At 67.1% G+C, this 13,912-nt stretch overlaps 2 protein-coding genes across 9 annotated transcripts; both read left to right on the top strand.

Moving 5' to 3' along the window:
- Positions 1 to 499: 499 nt before the first annotated feature.
- MAN2A2 (mannosidase alpha class 2A member 2) lies at positions 500 to 10,177 on the top strand. 8 transcript variants are annotated; one of them, XM_026087377.1, is made up of 23 exons: positions 500 to 674; positions 881 to 1,135; positions 1,332 to 1,476; positions 1,597 to 1,768; positions 2,499 to 2,626; positions 2,786 to 2,959; positions 3,340 to 3,526; positions 3,612 to 3,789; positions 3,997 to 4,199; positions 4,587 to 4,769; positions 4,975 to 5,089; positions 5,309 to 5,376; positions 5,602 to 5,767; positions 6,084 to 6,320; positions 6,420 to 6,542; positions 6,646 to 6,760; positions 6,965 to 7,098; positions 7,216 to 7,357; positions 7,647 to 7,780; positions 8,129 to 8,206; positions 8,565 to 8,759; positions 8,881 to 8,991; positions 9,463 to 10,177. In XM_026087377.1, exons 1-23 carry the CDS (start codon positions 543 to 545, stop codon positions 9,613 to 9,615), a joined length of 3,528 nt encoding a protein of 1,175 aa, XP_025943162.1. In that variant the 5' UTR covers positions 500 to 542; the 3' UTR covers positions 9,616 to 10,177. The 8 variants fall into 8 exon arrangements, with proteins under 8 accessions (XP_025943162.1, XP_025943161.1, XP_025943160.1 ...); XM_026087376.1 differs by having other exon boundaries at positions 8,562 to 8,759; XM_026087375.1 differs by having other exon boundaries at positions 6,012 to 6,320.
- Positions 10,178 to 12,388: 2,211 nt separating this feature from the next.
- LOC112976289 (protein shisa-like-1) lies at positions 12,389 to 13,203 on the top strand. The gene is made up of 2 exons (XM_026087356.1): positions 12,389 to 12,633; positions 12,996 to 13,203. The coding sequence occupies exons 1-2, from the start codon at positions 12,389 to 12,391 to the stop codon at positions 13,201 to 13,203; spliced, it is 453 nt and encodes a 150-aa protein (XP_025943141.1).
- Positions 13,204 to 13,912: the final 709 nt, after the last annotated feature.

Genomic DNA, 13,912 nt, shown 5'->3' with positions numbered 1-13,912 from the left:
GCCTGAGGAGCCCCGCGGGGCCCCGCCGCTGCCCCCCCCCGGCGCAGGGCTGAGCTGAGCGGGGCTGAGCTGAGCCGGACGCGGCAGGTCGTGGCGGTCACTGCGTGGGGGTGGTGGGAGCCGGCGGCGCCGCGCGAGGCCGAGGGGTGCCAGGGCCGCCGTGCACGGCCGAGCAGGATGTGGCACCTCCACACAAGGCTGAGGGGTCCCGGGGCCGAGGTGCCGCTGTGTACGACCGAGTGGGATGTGGCACCGCCACGCAAGGCCGAGGGGTCCCGAGGCCGAGGTGCTGCTGTGCACGGCTGAGCGGGACGTGGCACTGCTGCACGAGGCCGAGGGGTCGCGGGGCTGCTGTGCACGGCCGAGTGGGACGTGGCACCGCCACGCAAGGCCGAGGGATCCTGTGGTGAAGGGGACATGGCACTGCTACACGTGGCTAAGGGGTTGCGGCAGGTGCTGGCCTGGGCGGCAGCAGGCAACACTGGGGCTATCGTCCATGTCCTCTCTCCCACGTGGCAGGTCTGTCCCTGCAGCCCCCCGGGATGAAGCTGAAGAAGCAGGTGACGGTGTGTGGAGCTGCCATTTTCTGCGTGGCCGTCTTCTCCCTCTACCTGATGCTGGACCGGGTGCAGCACGACCCCACGCGCCACCAGAGCGGGGGCAACTTCCCCAGGGTGAGGCAGTGCTGGAGGGCCGTGGGGACGGGCTGTGCCGCCTCTGGGGCAGCGCAGGCAGGCGGTGAGGGCCAGGCCTGCTGGGCGGCCGGCTGGCACCCGGCGAGGGGCCTCTGCTGCTTGCTACCTGCTGGTGTCTGCGCACGCGGGGACCAGGCAGAGCCCCATGCCAGGGCACCGCTCTCACTGCGATGTCTGTGACCCAGAGCCAGATCTCGGTGCTGCAGAACCGCATCGAGCAGCTGGAGCAGCTCCTGGAGGAGAACCACGAGATCATCAGCCACATCAAGGACTCGGTGCTGGAGCTCACAGCCCATGCGGAGGGGCAGCCGGCGCTGCCCTACCACACCCCCAATGGTTCCTGGGTGCTGCCCCCCGAGAGTCGCCCGAGCTTCCTCTCGGTCTCCCCACAGGACTGCCAGTTTGCCCTGGGGGGCAAGGGCCAGAGCCTGGACCTGCAGGTGGGAGGCTGAAATCTTGACCCAGGGGTCAGTGCAAGGGGGCAGGGGGTCCTTGGGCTCCCGGCTCTGCTGTGCTGGGAGGGTCTGTCGGGTGCTAGTGCTGCCATATCAGGGTGTCTGCGGGGTCTTGGCTCTGCTGTGTTGTGGGTCTCGTCCCCATGCCTGCCCCCACTGAGCCCTGTCCACCACCTCGCAGATGCTGGCCGTGTACTCCCTGCTGCCCTTCGACAACCAGGATGGTGGTGTGTGGAAGCAGGGCTTTGACATCACCTACGAGCCTAGTGAGTGGGACACGGAGCCCCTGCAGGTGTTCGTGGTGCCGCACTCCCACAATGACCCCGGTGAGCAGGCAGGGAAGGGCGGGTGGGGGAGGCAAAGGGCTAGCSCAGCGTGTGCTGCTCTGCACCGCTGCCTGGGGAGGGCTTGGCCCCGCTTAGTGGCAGCCCCACGTGTACTGACAGGTTGGATCAAGACCTTTGACAAGTACTACTACGACCAGACGCAGCACATCCTCAACAGCATGGTACTGAAGATGCAGGAGGACCCGCGCCGGCGCTTCATCTGGTCTGAGATCTCCTTCTTCTCCAAGTGGTGGGACAACATCAGTGCCCAGAAGCGGGCTGCAGTGCGGAGGTAGGGTCGCCTGCCTGGCCCTGGCTCTCTGTACAGTCTCTGTTCATGCTGGCGGGGCATGCTCAGAGGGAGGCGCTGGATGTGAGCACAGGGATGTATGAGGGACAGACCCTTCATTTCCCCCAGGCCTGGCTGCTCTGGCTTCAGTGCAGTGTCTGCAGGCTCCACACTGCTCAATGCAGGGTACCTAGATGCCCTGATACTGTCAATAACCTCTCGATGCCAGAAGACATCAAAGCTGCAGTGGTGTGCACAAGAAAAATGAGAGAGAGACAGGGTGCTGCTAGCACTGGGGCCTCTGCAGCAGAGACCTCGTGAAGCATGGCAGAAAGCAGGTCTCACCTTGTGCTGCTCGGGAGAGAATGGGCCCTGTGCTCCCCGTGGGCTGGGGAACTCCTGTTCATTGCTTTAAACCCAAGCACGCAAGCGCTGCAGCAGAGCCTCAGCAGTTTTGGCACCCCATGATACTCAGGGCACCCTCAGAGGGTGGGAGACCTTGAGAGCAGAAAAGTGCAGTGGGAGAAGGACTCTTTGTCAGCCCCTCAGGACCCAGGGAGGGCTGGGAGTGGAGGAGGCGGAGAACAAGGGCTGCAGGGCACAGCAGAGAACGTTGGGCTGGTACTTACTGCGGAGATGGGTTCTGGTTGGGGGCCTCAGCCTGCTTCGTGCTATGGAGGTCTGGCTGGGGCTGACCTGACCTGATCATGTCTCCTGTGTGTCTCCCTCGAAGGCTGGTTGGGAATGGGCAGCTGGAGATGGTGACAGGTGGCTGGGTGATGCCYGACGAGGCCAATTCCCACTACTTTGCCATGATCGACCAGCTGATCGAGGGGCACCAGTGGCTAGAGAAGAATATTGGTGAGAGCCATGTGGGATGCAGGGTGGGAGGAGCAGGGGTGCTGGCTGGGGGCCTGACTGATGCCCCAGCAGGGCCAGCACTGCCCCTGGTCCCTGGCACGAGCCTGCTCCGTGCAGCCAGGCATGGTGCTAGGGCCTGACAGGTCTCTCTGCCCCCAGGAGTGACACCCCGGTCGGGCTGGGCCGTCGACCCCTTTGGCTACAGCTCCACCATGCCCTACCTGCTGAAGCGCTCTAACCTGACGGGCATGCTCATCCAACGGGTGCACTACGCCATCAAGAAGCACTTTGCCGCCACCCAGAACTTGGAGTTCATGTGGAGACAGACGTGGGGTGAGGGGCTGCTGCATGTGTGACTGCAGGGAGGGGACCTTCCAGGGACTGGTGACAGCAGGGGAAAAGCTACTGACCTCTTTCCTGTGTGGCCAGTGAGCTGAGTGCCAGGAGGCGAGGTCTCTGCCCTGGGAGATGACCCTGCAGTGTTTCTGCCCTGGGGACAACCCCAGGGTGTCTGCCCAACAGTGCCAGTGCCTGGCCCTGCCAGTGAGGCTGTTTCTGTGCTCTCTGAGCTCCAAACAGGCAAGCCTGACTGCCTGCCAGGTCTGCTCTGCCCCAGCGGCTGTCCCTGCTCTCGTGTGCCCTGTGCCCAGTTTCTGCCAGGGGATAGGCAGGGGAGAGCCATCTTCGGTGCTCACCTGTCCTTGGTCCTGCAGACCCAGACTCCAGCACCGACATCTTCTGCCACATGATGCCCTTCTACAGCTACGATGTGCCCCACACCTGTGGGCCGGACCCCAAGATCTGCTGCCAGTTTGACTTCAAACGCCTGCCAGGTGGCCGGATCAACTGCCCATGGAAGGTGCCTCCTCGAGCCATCACTGATGCCAACGTGGCCGAGCGGTGAGTGCCTCAAGGGCAGGGGGCTCTGAGCCCCGCAGCCCTGCCTCCAGCCTCACGCCTGGACCCTTGTTGCTCCCCATGGCAGGGCCCAGCTCCTGCTGGACCAGTATCGCAAGAAGTCCAAGCTGTATCGCAGCAGAGTGCTGCTGGTGCCCCTGGGAGATGATTTCCGCTACGACAAGCCACAGGAATGGGATGCTCAATTCCTCAACTACCAGCGCATCTTTGACTTCCTCAACTCACGGCCCAACCTCCATGTCCAGGTATGTGCAGGGAGGTCAGGGGCAGCCAGGGGGGCTGGAGAGAGCAGGTTTTCACGTGCGGAGGAGTGCTGGGGCGCCCACACGGTGGGGAGGCCATGTACGAGCCCTGGGAGGCTGGGCAGTCCCAGAAGGGGAGGTGGGGGCCCACCTGGCCCTGGGAGGCTGAGGCTCCCCGTAACGCTCAGGGCTGCGGGTGCTGTCCTGCAGGCGCAGTTCGGGACGCTCTCCGACTACTTTGATGCCCTGTACAAGAAGGTGGGCATTGTGCCGGGGATGAAGCCGCCTGGGTTCCCAGTGCTGAGTGGGGATTTCTTCTCCTACGCGGACCGGGAGGATCACTACTGGACAGGCTACTACACCTCCCGGCCCTTCTACAAAAGCCTGGACCGGGTGCTGGAGGCTCACCTCCGGTGAGGGGCAGCAGGCCGGGGCCCTGGGGCAGGGATGTGCGTGGGGAGCACGGATGAGTGCTGGCCAGGCAGCACCCAGGAGCCCCAGCAGTTCCCCTCTGGTCTGAGACCAGCCGCTACCATGCTGCGGATGGCTCTCTGGCTGCTTTGCAGCCATGGAGCGGTGCCAAACCCTCGCTGAGACCCGAGGCAGAGCATGCACCGCGTCACCCCTGCGCAAGGCCAGGTGCCATGTCCCTGGAGACCGAGCAGGTTGAGCACCATTTGTGCTAGGCTAGCCTGCGCCGGCTGCTCCTCTCCTGTCCCATCCCGGTGCTGCTCGACACGGTGAGCCGGGTTCAAGGGTGTGGGTGGGCAGGTGCCCTCGGTGACTCTGTCCCTGCGCAGGGGGGCCGAGATCCTGTACAGCCTGGCACTCGCCCATGCCCGCCGTGCTGGCACAGACAGCAGGTACCCGCTCTCCGACTACGCCTTGCTGAGCAACGCCCGCCGCAACCTGGGGCTCTTCCAGCACCACGATGCCATCACCGGCACCGCCAAGGAGGCTGTGGTGGTTGACTATGGAGTCCGGTACGTGCGGGTGGCGGGGGGCAGCCCCGAGGGCCCTGTCTGAGTGGGGGCTGGTGGGTGGGTGTCCCCCGTGGAGGGCTGGGAGCGCTGTTGGCTGCGGGGGCCCTGTGGCGCCCCTCTCCCAGGGGTGCAGGTGCTGTGGGAGGGAGGCTGGGAGGTGTCAGAAGGGATGGACCCGGGTGACCTGCTCTGCCCTGTGCCCCAGGCTGTTCCACTCCCTCATGAACCTCAAGCGCGTCATCATCAACGCTGCTCACTACCTGGTGCTGGGGAACAAGGATGCCTACCACTACGACCCCGCTGCACCCTTCCTCAGCACGGTGAGCAGCACCGCCCCACGGCTGCCCGCGCCCTGGTGCCCCTGCCCTGTGCCAGGACGCCTGTCCCAGTACCCCAGGGAGCACAGCCCTGCCTGCCCCCATCCCCTTTGGTGCTGGGTGGGGGGCCCGGGGTCAATGTCCCAGCCCGTGCCTGCGTCCCTGGGCTGGGCTGGCTGCAGGTGGCTGGTGCAGCCAGCTCTGACACACTCCTCTCCCCAGGATGACACACGCCTCAACCAGGACTCGCTCCCGGAGAGAACAGTCATCAAACTGGACGCTTCGCCCCGGTAGGGGCTGCCGGTCCTGCTGCCGGGGCTGGTCCCCCTGCCCAGCGGTGGGGCCCTGTGGGGGTGGCGGTGGGGCAGCGAGAGGTGGTAGGTTGTGAGGGGGTTTTCTAGGAGTCTGTGAAGCTGTGGGTGGGTGTGGGTACATGGGGTCTGTGGGTGGTGTGGAGCATGGGGGAATACATGGGACGTCATGCATGGCTGTCCCTCTATGCGCCCTCCTTGCAGGTTGGTGGTGGTGTTCAACCCTCTGGAGCAGGAGCGTCTGAGCGTCGTGCCGATCCTGGTGAACTCCCCGCATGTGCGTGTGCTCTCCGAGGAGGGGCAGCCCCTGCCTGCCCAGCTCAGCGCGTACTGGGGCTCTGCCACTGACATGGTGCCCGACATCTATCAGGTATGGGGGCTGCGGTGCCGCACTGCCACCTCTTCCATCCTCACCCTGCACAGCCCACGCATGCATGGCCTCCCCGTCCTCGCACCCTGCTCGCTCCCACAGCTGGTGCGCTGCCCTGTGAGCACCCCTCTATGGCAGCAAGTGTTGCTGGACCCCCCTGCAAGTGCCCACTGCTCACAGGCCCACAGCACCCACAGCACCCCCTCCCCCCAGAAGCACTGTCACCAGGGTCTTTGATCTGCAGATTGCCAGTGGGTCCCCACCTGCCGGCTGCCTTCCCACAGAGGGCCTTGGTCAGGGTCCTCGCTGTCCGCAGGTGTCCATCCTGGCCCGCCTACCTGCGCTGGGCCTGCGTGTGCTGCAGCTGCACAAGGTGTTTGACGGCCACRCCACACTGAAGTCGTCTGTGCGCCTCTACCTGCATGGCCAGGACCTGCCTGTGCGCAAGCATGAGGCCTTGCCCGTGCACGTCTTCCCGGCCACCACTGATGACTTCTGCCTGGAGAACCAGCACCTGCAGGCCTGCTTCTCAGGGCTCTCYGGCCTGCTGCAGGTGAGTGCAGGGATCCGATGGGTCGCAAAGGAGGGGAGGGGAACGCGGCACTGCCCCGTGCAAGAGGCGCTCACTGCCATGCTGGCTTGTGCCCTGCAGAGCATCCGCCGAGCTGGGGAGGAGCGGGAGCAGAGGGTGAGCAGTGAGTTCCTCATCTATGGCACCAGGGCCTCCAAGGACAAGAGCGGAGCCTATCTCTTCCTGCCTGATGGCGAAGCAAAGGTATGGGGGCCTCATCCCAGAGCCCAGCTGGCAGCTGTGCCAGGGGCCACACGACAGTCCTGGAGATGTCAGCCTCAGCACAGCCCTCCTCCTTTCCCTGCAGCCCTACACTCCCAAGGATGCCCCAGTGGTGCGGGTGACGGAGGGACCCTTCTTCTCAGAGGTGGCCACCTACTACCAGCACGTCCAGACTGTGGTGCGGCTTTACAATGTGGCAGGTGAGCAGATATGAGGCTGTGCTCTCCAGCATAGGCTGCAGGGCTGGTGGCAGTGCGTCTGTGAGGGTGTTTGGGTCTGGAGACAGCGTGTCCATGAGGGTTTTCAGGTCTGGAGGCAGCACGTCCACACAGGAGGACATCGCCAGCACAGGGAGCGTTGGGCGATGCTACCCATGGGATCAAGCCCCTCATGTCTGCCTGCAGGGGTGGAGGGCCTGTCCCTGGACGTGTCTTGCCTGGTGGACATCCGCGACCATGTCAACAAGGAGCTGGCCCTGCGCTTTAGCACTGACATTGAGAGCGATGACACCTTCTTCACGGACCTCAATGGCTTCCAGGTGTGCTGACAGTCCAGGGGAGGGAGAGCAGCTGCCCACGTTGGGGACAGCCAATCTGTCCCCCAGCATCAGGCATTGCTGGAACCACTTCCAGCCCTGACTCCCTTCCCTTGGCAGATTCAGCCTCGCAGGTACCTGCGGAAGCTGCCGCTGCAGGCCAACTTCTACCCCATGCCAGCCATGGCCTACATCCAGGACATGCAGAACCGCCTGACTCTGCACACAGCCCAGGCCCTGGGGGTGTCCAGCCTCGGCAGCGGTGAGCCAGCCTCATCCGGGGCACGGGAGGGCTGTGCCCTGGGGCGTCTGCCCGCCGAGCCCAGGGCTGCGGGGCGGCGCTCAGATGGGGGACACTGGGGAGGAGGGTGCTGCAGGCTGGGCACAGGGCGACCAAGTCCTGCCTGTCTGCGGCACTGGGGGCTCCACGGCTGCCTCCAGTCCTGTGGAGGCATTTACTGCGTGAGGCCTGGGGGGGCAGCGGCAAATGGGCTGTGCAGGGCGGGTGGCTTGTGTTAAAGCCCAGGGACTCTGGGGACTGCTCTCCGCAGGCCAGCTGGAGGTGATCCTGGACCGGCGCCTCCTGCAGGATGACAACCGGGGCCTGGGCCAGGGGCTGAAGGACAACAAGCGAACCTGCAACCGGTTCCGCCTCCTCCTGGAGCGCCGCACCACTGCCAACAAGGTGCGCAGGCTGTGGTGCTGCAGGCGTGGGAAGACAGGCACAGCACCACTCTCCCGGAGAGTCCAGCTGTGCCTCAGGATGGTGCAGGGGGGGAGGCGTCTGCAGGGAGCCACGTGTCCTACTGGATGGAGGTCTCCTCTCCTGCTGTCATGTGGCCCTGGCAGCCACCACGCTGGCACTGCGCAGGGCTGGGGCCGTGCCTGGGGCGTAGGGTGTGCGGGGAGGTGGGACTGTGGAGTGGGGTCTGTCCTGCGGACTGGGGTGTGGAGCCGCACTGCCCTCGTAATCACAGTGTTCTTGTCCCGTCGCCTCGTTGCTCTCGACGCATGCACCATTTCACCCATTCAGAGCTCCAGCTTCTTTTCCAAACTGGCCTCCATGTTTAAAGCCTTGGGCTTCCCCGGCATCAGGACTGGCAGCCCAGAGGTAATGGCCGGCCTGGCCCCTGCTGTCTTTCCCCGTCTTGTGCGCTAGCTGCTGGTGACTAGTCTAGTGAGGGCCTGTAGCAGGCTCATAGTCTGAGTGTAGACTAGCCCAGGGTCCCTGCAGGCTGCCTGGCATGGCRGCCCCTTTACTGTTCGGGCACTGGGGCGGGAAGGATTGTGCCTAGGCCGGTGCATATCTGTGGGTGTGTGGGGAGCCCTGTGCTGGCTCTGCTGGTGGGTCCCCATCCTCCAAGTGCTGCTGGAGAGGGTGTAAGGTGTGGGAGCCCTGCAGTCCCTAGCCAGGTGCTGCCCGGCCCTGCAGCTCCCCTTGCGTGCTCCTACTACTTGCCCTCCAGCAGGTTCAGGACAGCCGCCCGATCAGCTTCCCCTCACTGCTGAGCCACATCACCTCCATGCACCTGAACGCCGAGGTCCTGGTCATGCCTGTAGCCCAGGAGAAGCTGCCCCCGCCCGCCCTGCGCTCCTTCCTGCCACTGTCCACCACCCTCCCCTGTGACTTCCACATCCTCAACCTGCGGATGCTGCAAGCGGAGGTGAGCTGTGGCCCTGTGTGCTGTGAGGGGGTGGACACAGCCCTGGGGCAGGCGATGCTCTCGGGTGGGTCTCACGCTCGCTTTTCCTGGCGTTGCACCTCACGCTTTTGCTCCCTGGCAGGATGACTCACAACCCTCTGCAGAGGCAGCCCTGATCCTGCACCGCAAAGGCTTCGACTGCAGCCTGGAGGCCAAGAACCTGGGGTTTAACTGCACCACCAGCCAGGGCAAGGTAGGACTGGGCTGCCATCTCCACCCACAGGGCAGGACAGCCTGGCTGCCTGCCCTAGCCGTGCAGCAGGACTGGCTGCCAGGCCTACCTCACACATCCCTGTGCTCAGGCTGAGCCAGGGTTGAGGCTGGAGGGGCCCCCAGATCCCCCCAGCATTGGCCAGTGGCTAGTCAAGGGTCCCACGCTGCAGCACGCAGCCTTGCTCTGTCCCTTGCCCAGGCAGATCTGGAGGACGTTGTTCTCCAAGAGGGGGGTCTGGAGCCTTGCACAGACCCAGCATCCCGCCACAGGGATGGCAGAGATGGGGCTGGACCAGCAGGGTACCCTGGGTGGCCACGCTGTGGTCTGCCAGCTGGTGCCGGCACAGCATGGACGTTGCTGCGTGGGGCCAGCCCTGTGCTTGCACYGTGCTGCCAGGCATCAGGTCCCGCTCACCTGGGCCGCCCACCCTTCTCTCTCCTCTCTCCCTAGCTGGTCCTGGGCAGCCTCTTCCAGGGGCTGGAGCTGAGTTCCCTGCAGCCCACCTCACTGACCCTGATGTACCCGCTGGGCACTGCCCCCAACAGCACCACCATCCGCCTGGACCCCATGGAAATTGCCACCTTCCGCATCCGCCTGGGGTAGCGTCTCCCGATGCAGGAGAGGAGCAGACTGGCCACGCAGCGTGGGAGCAGCTGCTGAGCCCAGCAGCACCCGCACTGCCCCGGAGGGGCCGGGCCCATGGCCCACGGCCCGGCACGCAGGCCCTGGGCAGGAGGAGCCGAACTTGCAAAGGCTGCTGCCTTCTTATTTATTAGTCCTGTGTTCTCAGATAGATTTCAGACAGTGAACTGTTAGAGCAGGGCTGTGCAGAGGCTACTGGACGCTGCCTGAGCGTAGAGGGCAGAGACGGTCGTGCTGCTCTGACTGGGGCCAGGCTCAGGGGGGCAGCGGTCTGGACCCTGCTGCTGCCAGCAGGGAGGTGCACAGCTGCCCTGGATGTTGCATGGCTGCTGCAGGAAGATGCCCACCCTGGTGTCTTGAGCTGGGGCCCCTGCCGGCGCCTGGGCTCTGGCCGGCCCCCACAGTGCAGCACCGGGCTGCCAGGAGCCTAGCAGGTCTGGGGCAGCTGGCTGGGGAGGTGCCGCGAACTGGAGACGGAGCTGCGCTGAGCTCGCCTGGAGCTTGTAGGAAACATGAGGCTGTTTCCAAGGGCCCTGGTCTGTGTCTGGTTTGTGGTTCTCGCGCTGCTGACGTGGGGAGGTGGGAACGGTGCACCTCGGGGGGGCGGGCAGCACCCTCGGCTGCCCTGGACGCACTGGGGGCTGGCACTGAGCTGTGCCCTGCGGCYCAGCGCACACACCGGCTGCGATGAGGGCTGCAGGGACCCGGGCTGAGCCCTGCTCCGCCGCCCAGGGTCCCTGCCTTGTGGGTGCTCCCCGGGGCTGGGGCAAGCTCTGTCCCTGCTCCCGGTCACTGGGGGACCGGCTGCTCTCTGGGGCTGTGGCCCTGCAGCCACCTAAGAAGGAGGCAGGGCCTTGCCATGTGCGTGGGGCTGAGGAGTGCTGCTGTGGGGCTCAGCAGGCCGTGCCCTGCCAGCTGGAGATGGGAAGGCACGAGGCCCTTGGCCAGCGGGCAGCGCTCCCGAGCCATGAGGAGCTGCATGGCTGCAGCACTGCCGGTTGTCGCCCTGCGGCGTGCCGGGAGCCACGTCGCCAGGAGCATCCTCCCGGTTGCTGTGGGAAGCGCTGGGGCTGCCGTGTGCCTCCGGCTCCCTGGGGCCTAATTACTGCAGCAGGGTGCCAGTGGGGAGGGCCGCGGGCCCCGCATGGGAGGGCAGGGCCAGGAGGCTGTGCTGGCTGTGCCGTGTCTCAGTGTCCCCAGCACGGCCACCTGCACAGCTGGCACCCCTTGGACTGGCCCAGAGGTGGGGCCAGGGGATGCTGGGCACCCCGTGATGGTGGACCGGTCCGTGGTGCACAGCTGGGGATGGTGGACCGGTCCGTGGTGAGCAGCCGGGGATGGTGGACCGGTCCGTGGTGCACAGCTGGGGATGGTGGACCAGGCCGTGGTGCACAGCCGGGTGTGTGAGCTCCCCGGGGAGCCTGCGCTGGCCCAGCCCCATGCTGGGGAGCTTTCAGCCTGCATGCGGCTGCYGGCTGGGCTGATCCCACCCGGCCCCTGCGCAGGCACATTAGTGCAATGAGTGGCTCCGGCGTCCGGCTAATGGAGCGGCTGGCGGGGGGCCAGGCTGCTCGGTGCAGGACCTGCTACCTGCCTGGCCRGGCTGCCCCACCACCCTGGGGGCTGCCGGCACCATGATGTCTCTGCAGCCTGCCGGCGGCCCTGGCCCCTCCAGCCAGGGCCAGCCCTGGCGTTAGCTGCCCGTGGGCAGGGAGGCCGGTTCCCAGCTCCCCGGGCCTGGGGCTGCCTGGGGAGGCCCTTGCCCACGGCAGCCAGGTGCCAAAGGGCCGAGATGCCCAAAGAGGGTGACGGGACCCGGCACCCCGCGCCCCCGCTGCGGGGCTGGGGAAGGCGCCTCTGACCCGGCCTTGGCCCAGAGGAGCTCATTAGCGATGCTCCCGCCTCCCGCTCCTGGTCCCTGCGGAGCAGGGCAGTAAGTGCAGGAGGCTCTAATGGCTCCAAGAAGCTCTTGATGGGCCGGTGATGGAGGCAGGAGCAGGAGGGGCTGCGGTTTCGCCTCAGACAGCGCTGGGGCTGCCGGTGCCCCCAGCACGGCCGGGAAGATGCTGAGCAGGTTCCTGCTGGGGCTGCTCCTCTGCGCGGCGGTGCATCCCGGGCTCCTCGGGACAGGTACGGCCCCGCTCCGCGCCGCGGGCAGGCACTGTCCCCTGCGCCCCATCCCTCCAGGGCCAGCACAGCCCCACAGGCACCTCGCCACACCGGGCTGCTGTGGTCTGCGCTGGGGTGGTGGTCCCAGCTGGGGGACGGTGCTGGGGGAGCCGTGAGTGCACACCTGGCTGCCCCACGGCTGCACGCACCAGTGGGTCCTGCAGGGTGGTGGGGACAGGGAGCATGGGGACATCGGGGGCTGATCCGCTGGCCGAGGGCTCGCCCCATCCCTGCCACTGCAGCCGCGCACCACGGCGGGCTGCCTCCTCCCCACCCGGGCCCGGGGACCCCCAGCCATGCGGGATGCAGGGCCATGTCCTGGGGCTGGCAGGGACGTTGTGCCGGCAGTGCGGAGCACGAGGGAGGTGACGCTGCGGTGGGGCAGGGGCTGCCGGTGGGTCCGTGGCCTCCCTCCTCTGCGTTCACCCTCGGCAAGGGCTGTCGGTGGTGGCGCATGCAGGGCCGGGGGCTCCAGCAGCACCRGTCTCAGCTGCGCTGCCAGCACGGGCAGCTGCCCCGTCTCTCCGGCTGAGACCCGCAGCGGGAGCTGCCGGCCGGGGCCCGCATGCCCCGCGAGCGCCTGTGTCCCCCCACAGGTGCTGCCCACAACCTGCACCTCTGCGAGGGCTACGCGGGCCCTGACGGGCGCTACCACTCCGGCTTCTACTGCCCGCGGCTCGGCGACCCGGCCGACCACCGCTACTGCTGCCGGCCCGGCCCGCACGCCCTCAAGTCCTGCTGCACCCGCCTGGCCTGGGAGGCCCTGGCCCAGGTGAACCTCTCCAGCGTGCCGGCCCCTGGGCTGCTCAGGTGAGCCCTGCGTGCGCCTGCCACCTGCCCTGCACGTGCACCCGCCGGCTGCCCCGCGTGTGCACCCTATTGCCCACCCCACGTGTGCACCTGCCGGCTGCCCCGCGTGTGCACCCCATTGCCTGCCCCACGCGCACCCGCCAGCCACTCCGCGTGTGCACCCCACCACCCACCTCGCGCGTGCACACTGCCAGCCGCCCCGCGTGCACCCGCGGCCGCCCCGTGTGCACCCTGCTGCCTGCTCTGTGTGTACACACCGCCGGCCACCCCGCGTGTGCACCCGCCGCCCGCCCCACGCGTGCACCCTGCCAGCTGCCCCACGTGCACCTGCTGGCTGCCCCTAAGGTGCTTCCCTGGCCCAGGAACCCGCTGGCGCTGCCCTTCGTGGGGCTCTACGGCCTCCTCGTCCTGCTGCTCATGGCCGTCGACCTCCTGCACTTCCACCGGCGCCAGCGCTGCCGCCTCGGCCGCCTCCTGCCCTGCAGCCGCCCCGAAGGGCGCCCGCCCTGCTCCCGGCCGCCCTGTGGTGCCCCCGGCTCAGCCCCCCTGGCCCCCCACGACGATGGCTGAGCGCCCGGGCGGGGGGGCAGCGCCGGACCCTGCTGCTCGCTGAGTTGTGGAGATAAAGGCAGCGCAGCCTCCCTCGCTCCACTCCGCTCTGTCCTTGCGCCGGGGGCTCCGGGCAGGGCAGGGACGGGGTGTCCTGTCCCCCCCCCCGGGAGGGCTCGGGGGTCTGGGGACGGCAGCAGGGCTGGCAGCCCGTGGGTCTCCGCAGGGTGCCTGCTCATAGGGGTGCGGCGGGCACGCGGGGGGGTTGTGGGGGGCAATGGGGGCACCCATGGGAGAACACGGGGGGGGCATGGGGGCACCTGCAGGAGCACACTGGGGTGCAGTGAGGGCACACGGGGTGCAATGGGAACACCCAGGGGGGCACACGGGGGACAATGGGGGCACACGGGGGTGCAACGGGAGCACCCATGGGGGCACATGGGGGTGCAGTAGGGACRCCCATGGGGGCACATGGGGGTGCAATGGGGGCACTAAGGGGCACACCCGGGGGTGCAATGGGGGCACCCATGGGGGTACATGGGGGTGCAATAGGGGCACTAAGGGGCACACCCGGGGGTGCAGTGGGGGCACCCATGGGGGCACATGGGGGTGCAGTAGGGACACCCATGGGGGCACATGGGGGGTGCAATAGGGGCACTAAGGGGCACACCCGGGGTGCAATGGGGGCACTAAGGGGCGCACCCGGGAGTGCAGTGGGGGCACCCATGGG

This window comes from Apteryx rowi, unplaced genomic scaffold (genome assembly GCF_003343035.1).
Source record: "Apteryx rowi isolate R43461 unplaced genomic scaffold, aptRow1 scaffold_713, whole genome shotgun sequence".
Taxonomy (NCBI): domain Eukaryota; kingdom Metazoa; phylum Chordata; class Aves; order Apterygiformes; family Apterygidae; genus Apteryx; species Apteryx rowi.
This window is presented reverse-complemented; position numbering and strand designations above follow the sequence as displayed.

Bases quoted from the DNA above. Each gene is read 5' to 3' on its own strand.
- LOC112976289 (XM_026087356.1), top strand. From the start codon at position 12,389: ATGCCCCGCGAGCGCCTGTGTCCCCCCACAGGTGCTGCCCACAACCTG. The intron at 12,634-12,995 runs GTGAGCCCTGCG...TCCCTGGCCCAG, and splicing joins CCGGCCCCTGGGCTGCTCAG to GAACCCGCTGGCGCTGCCCT.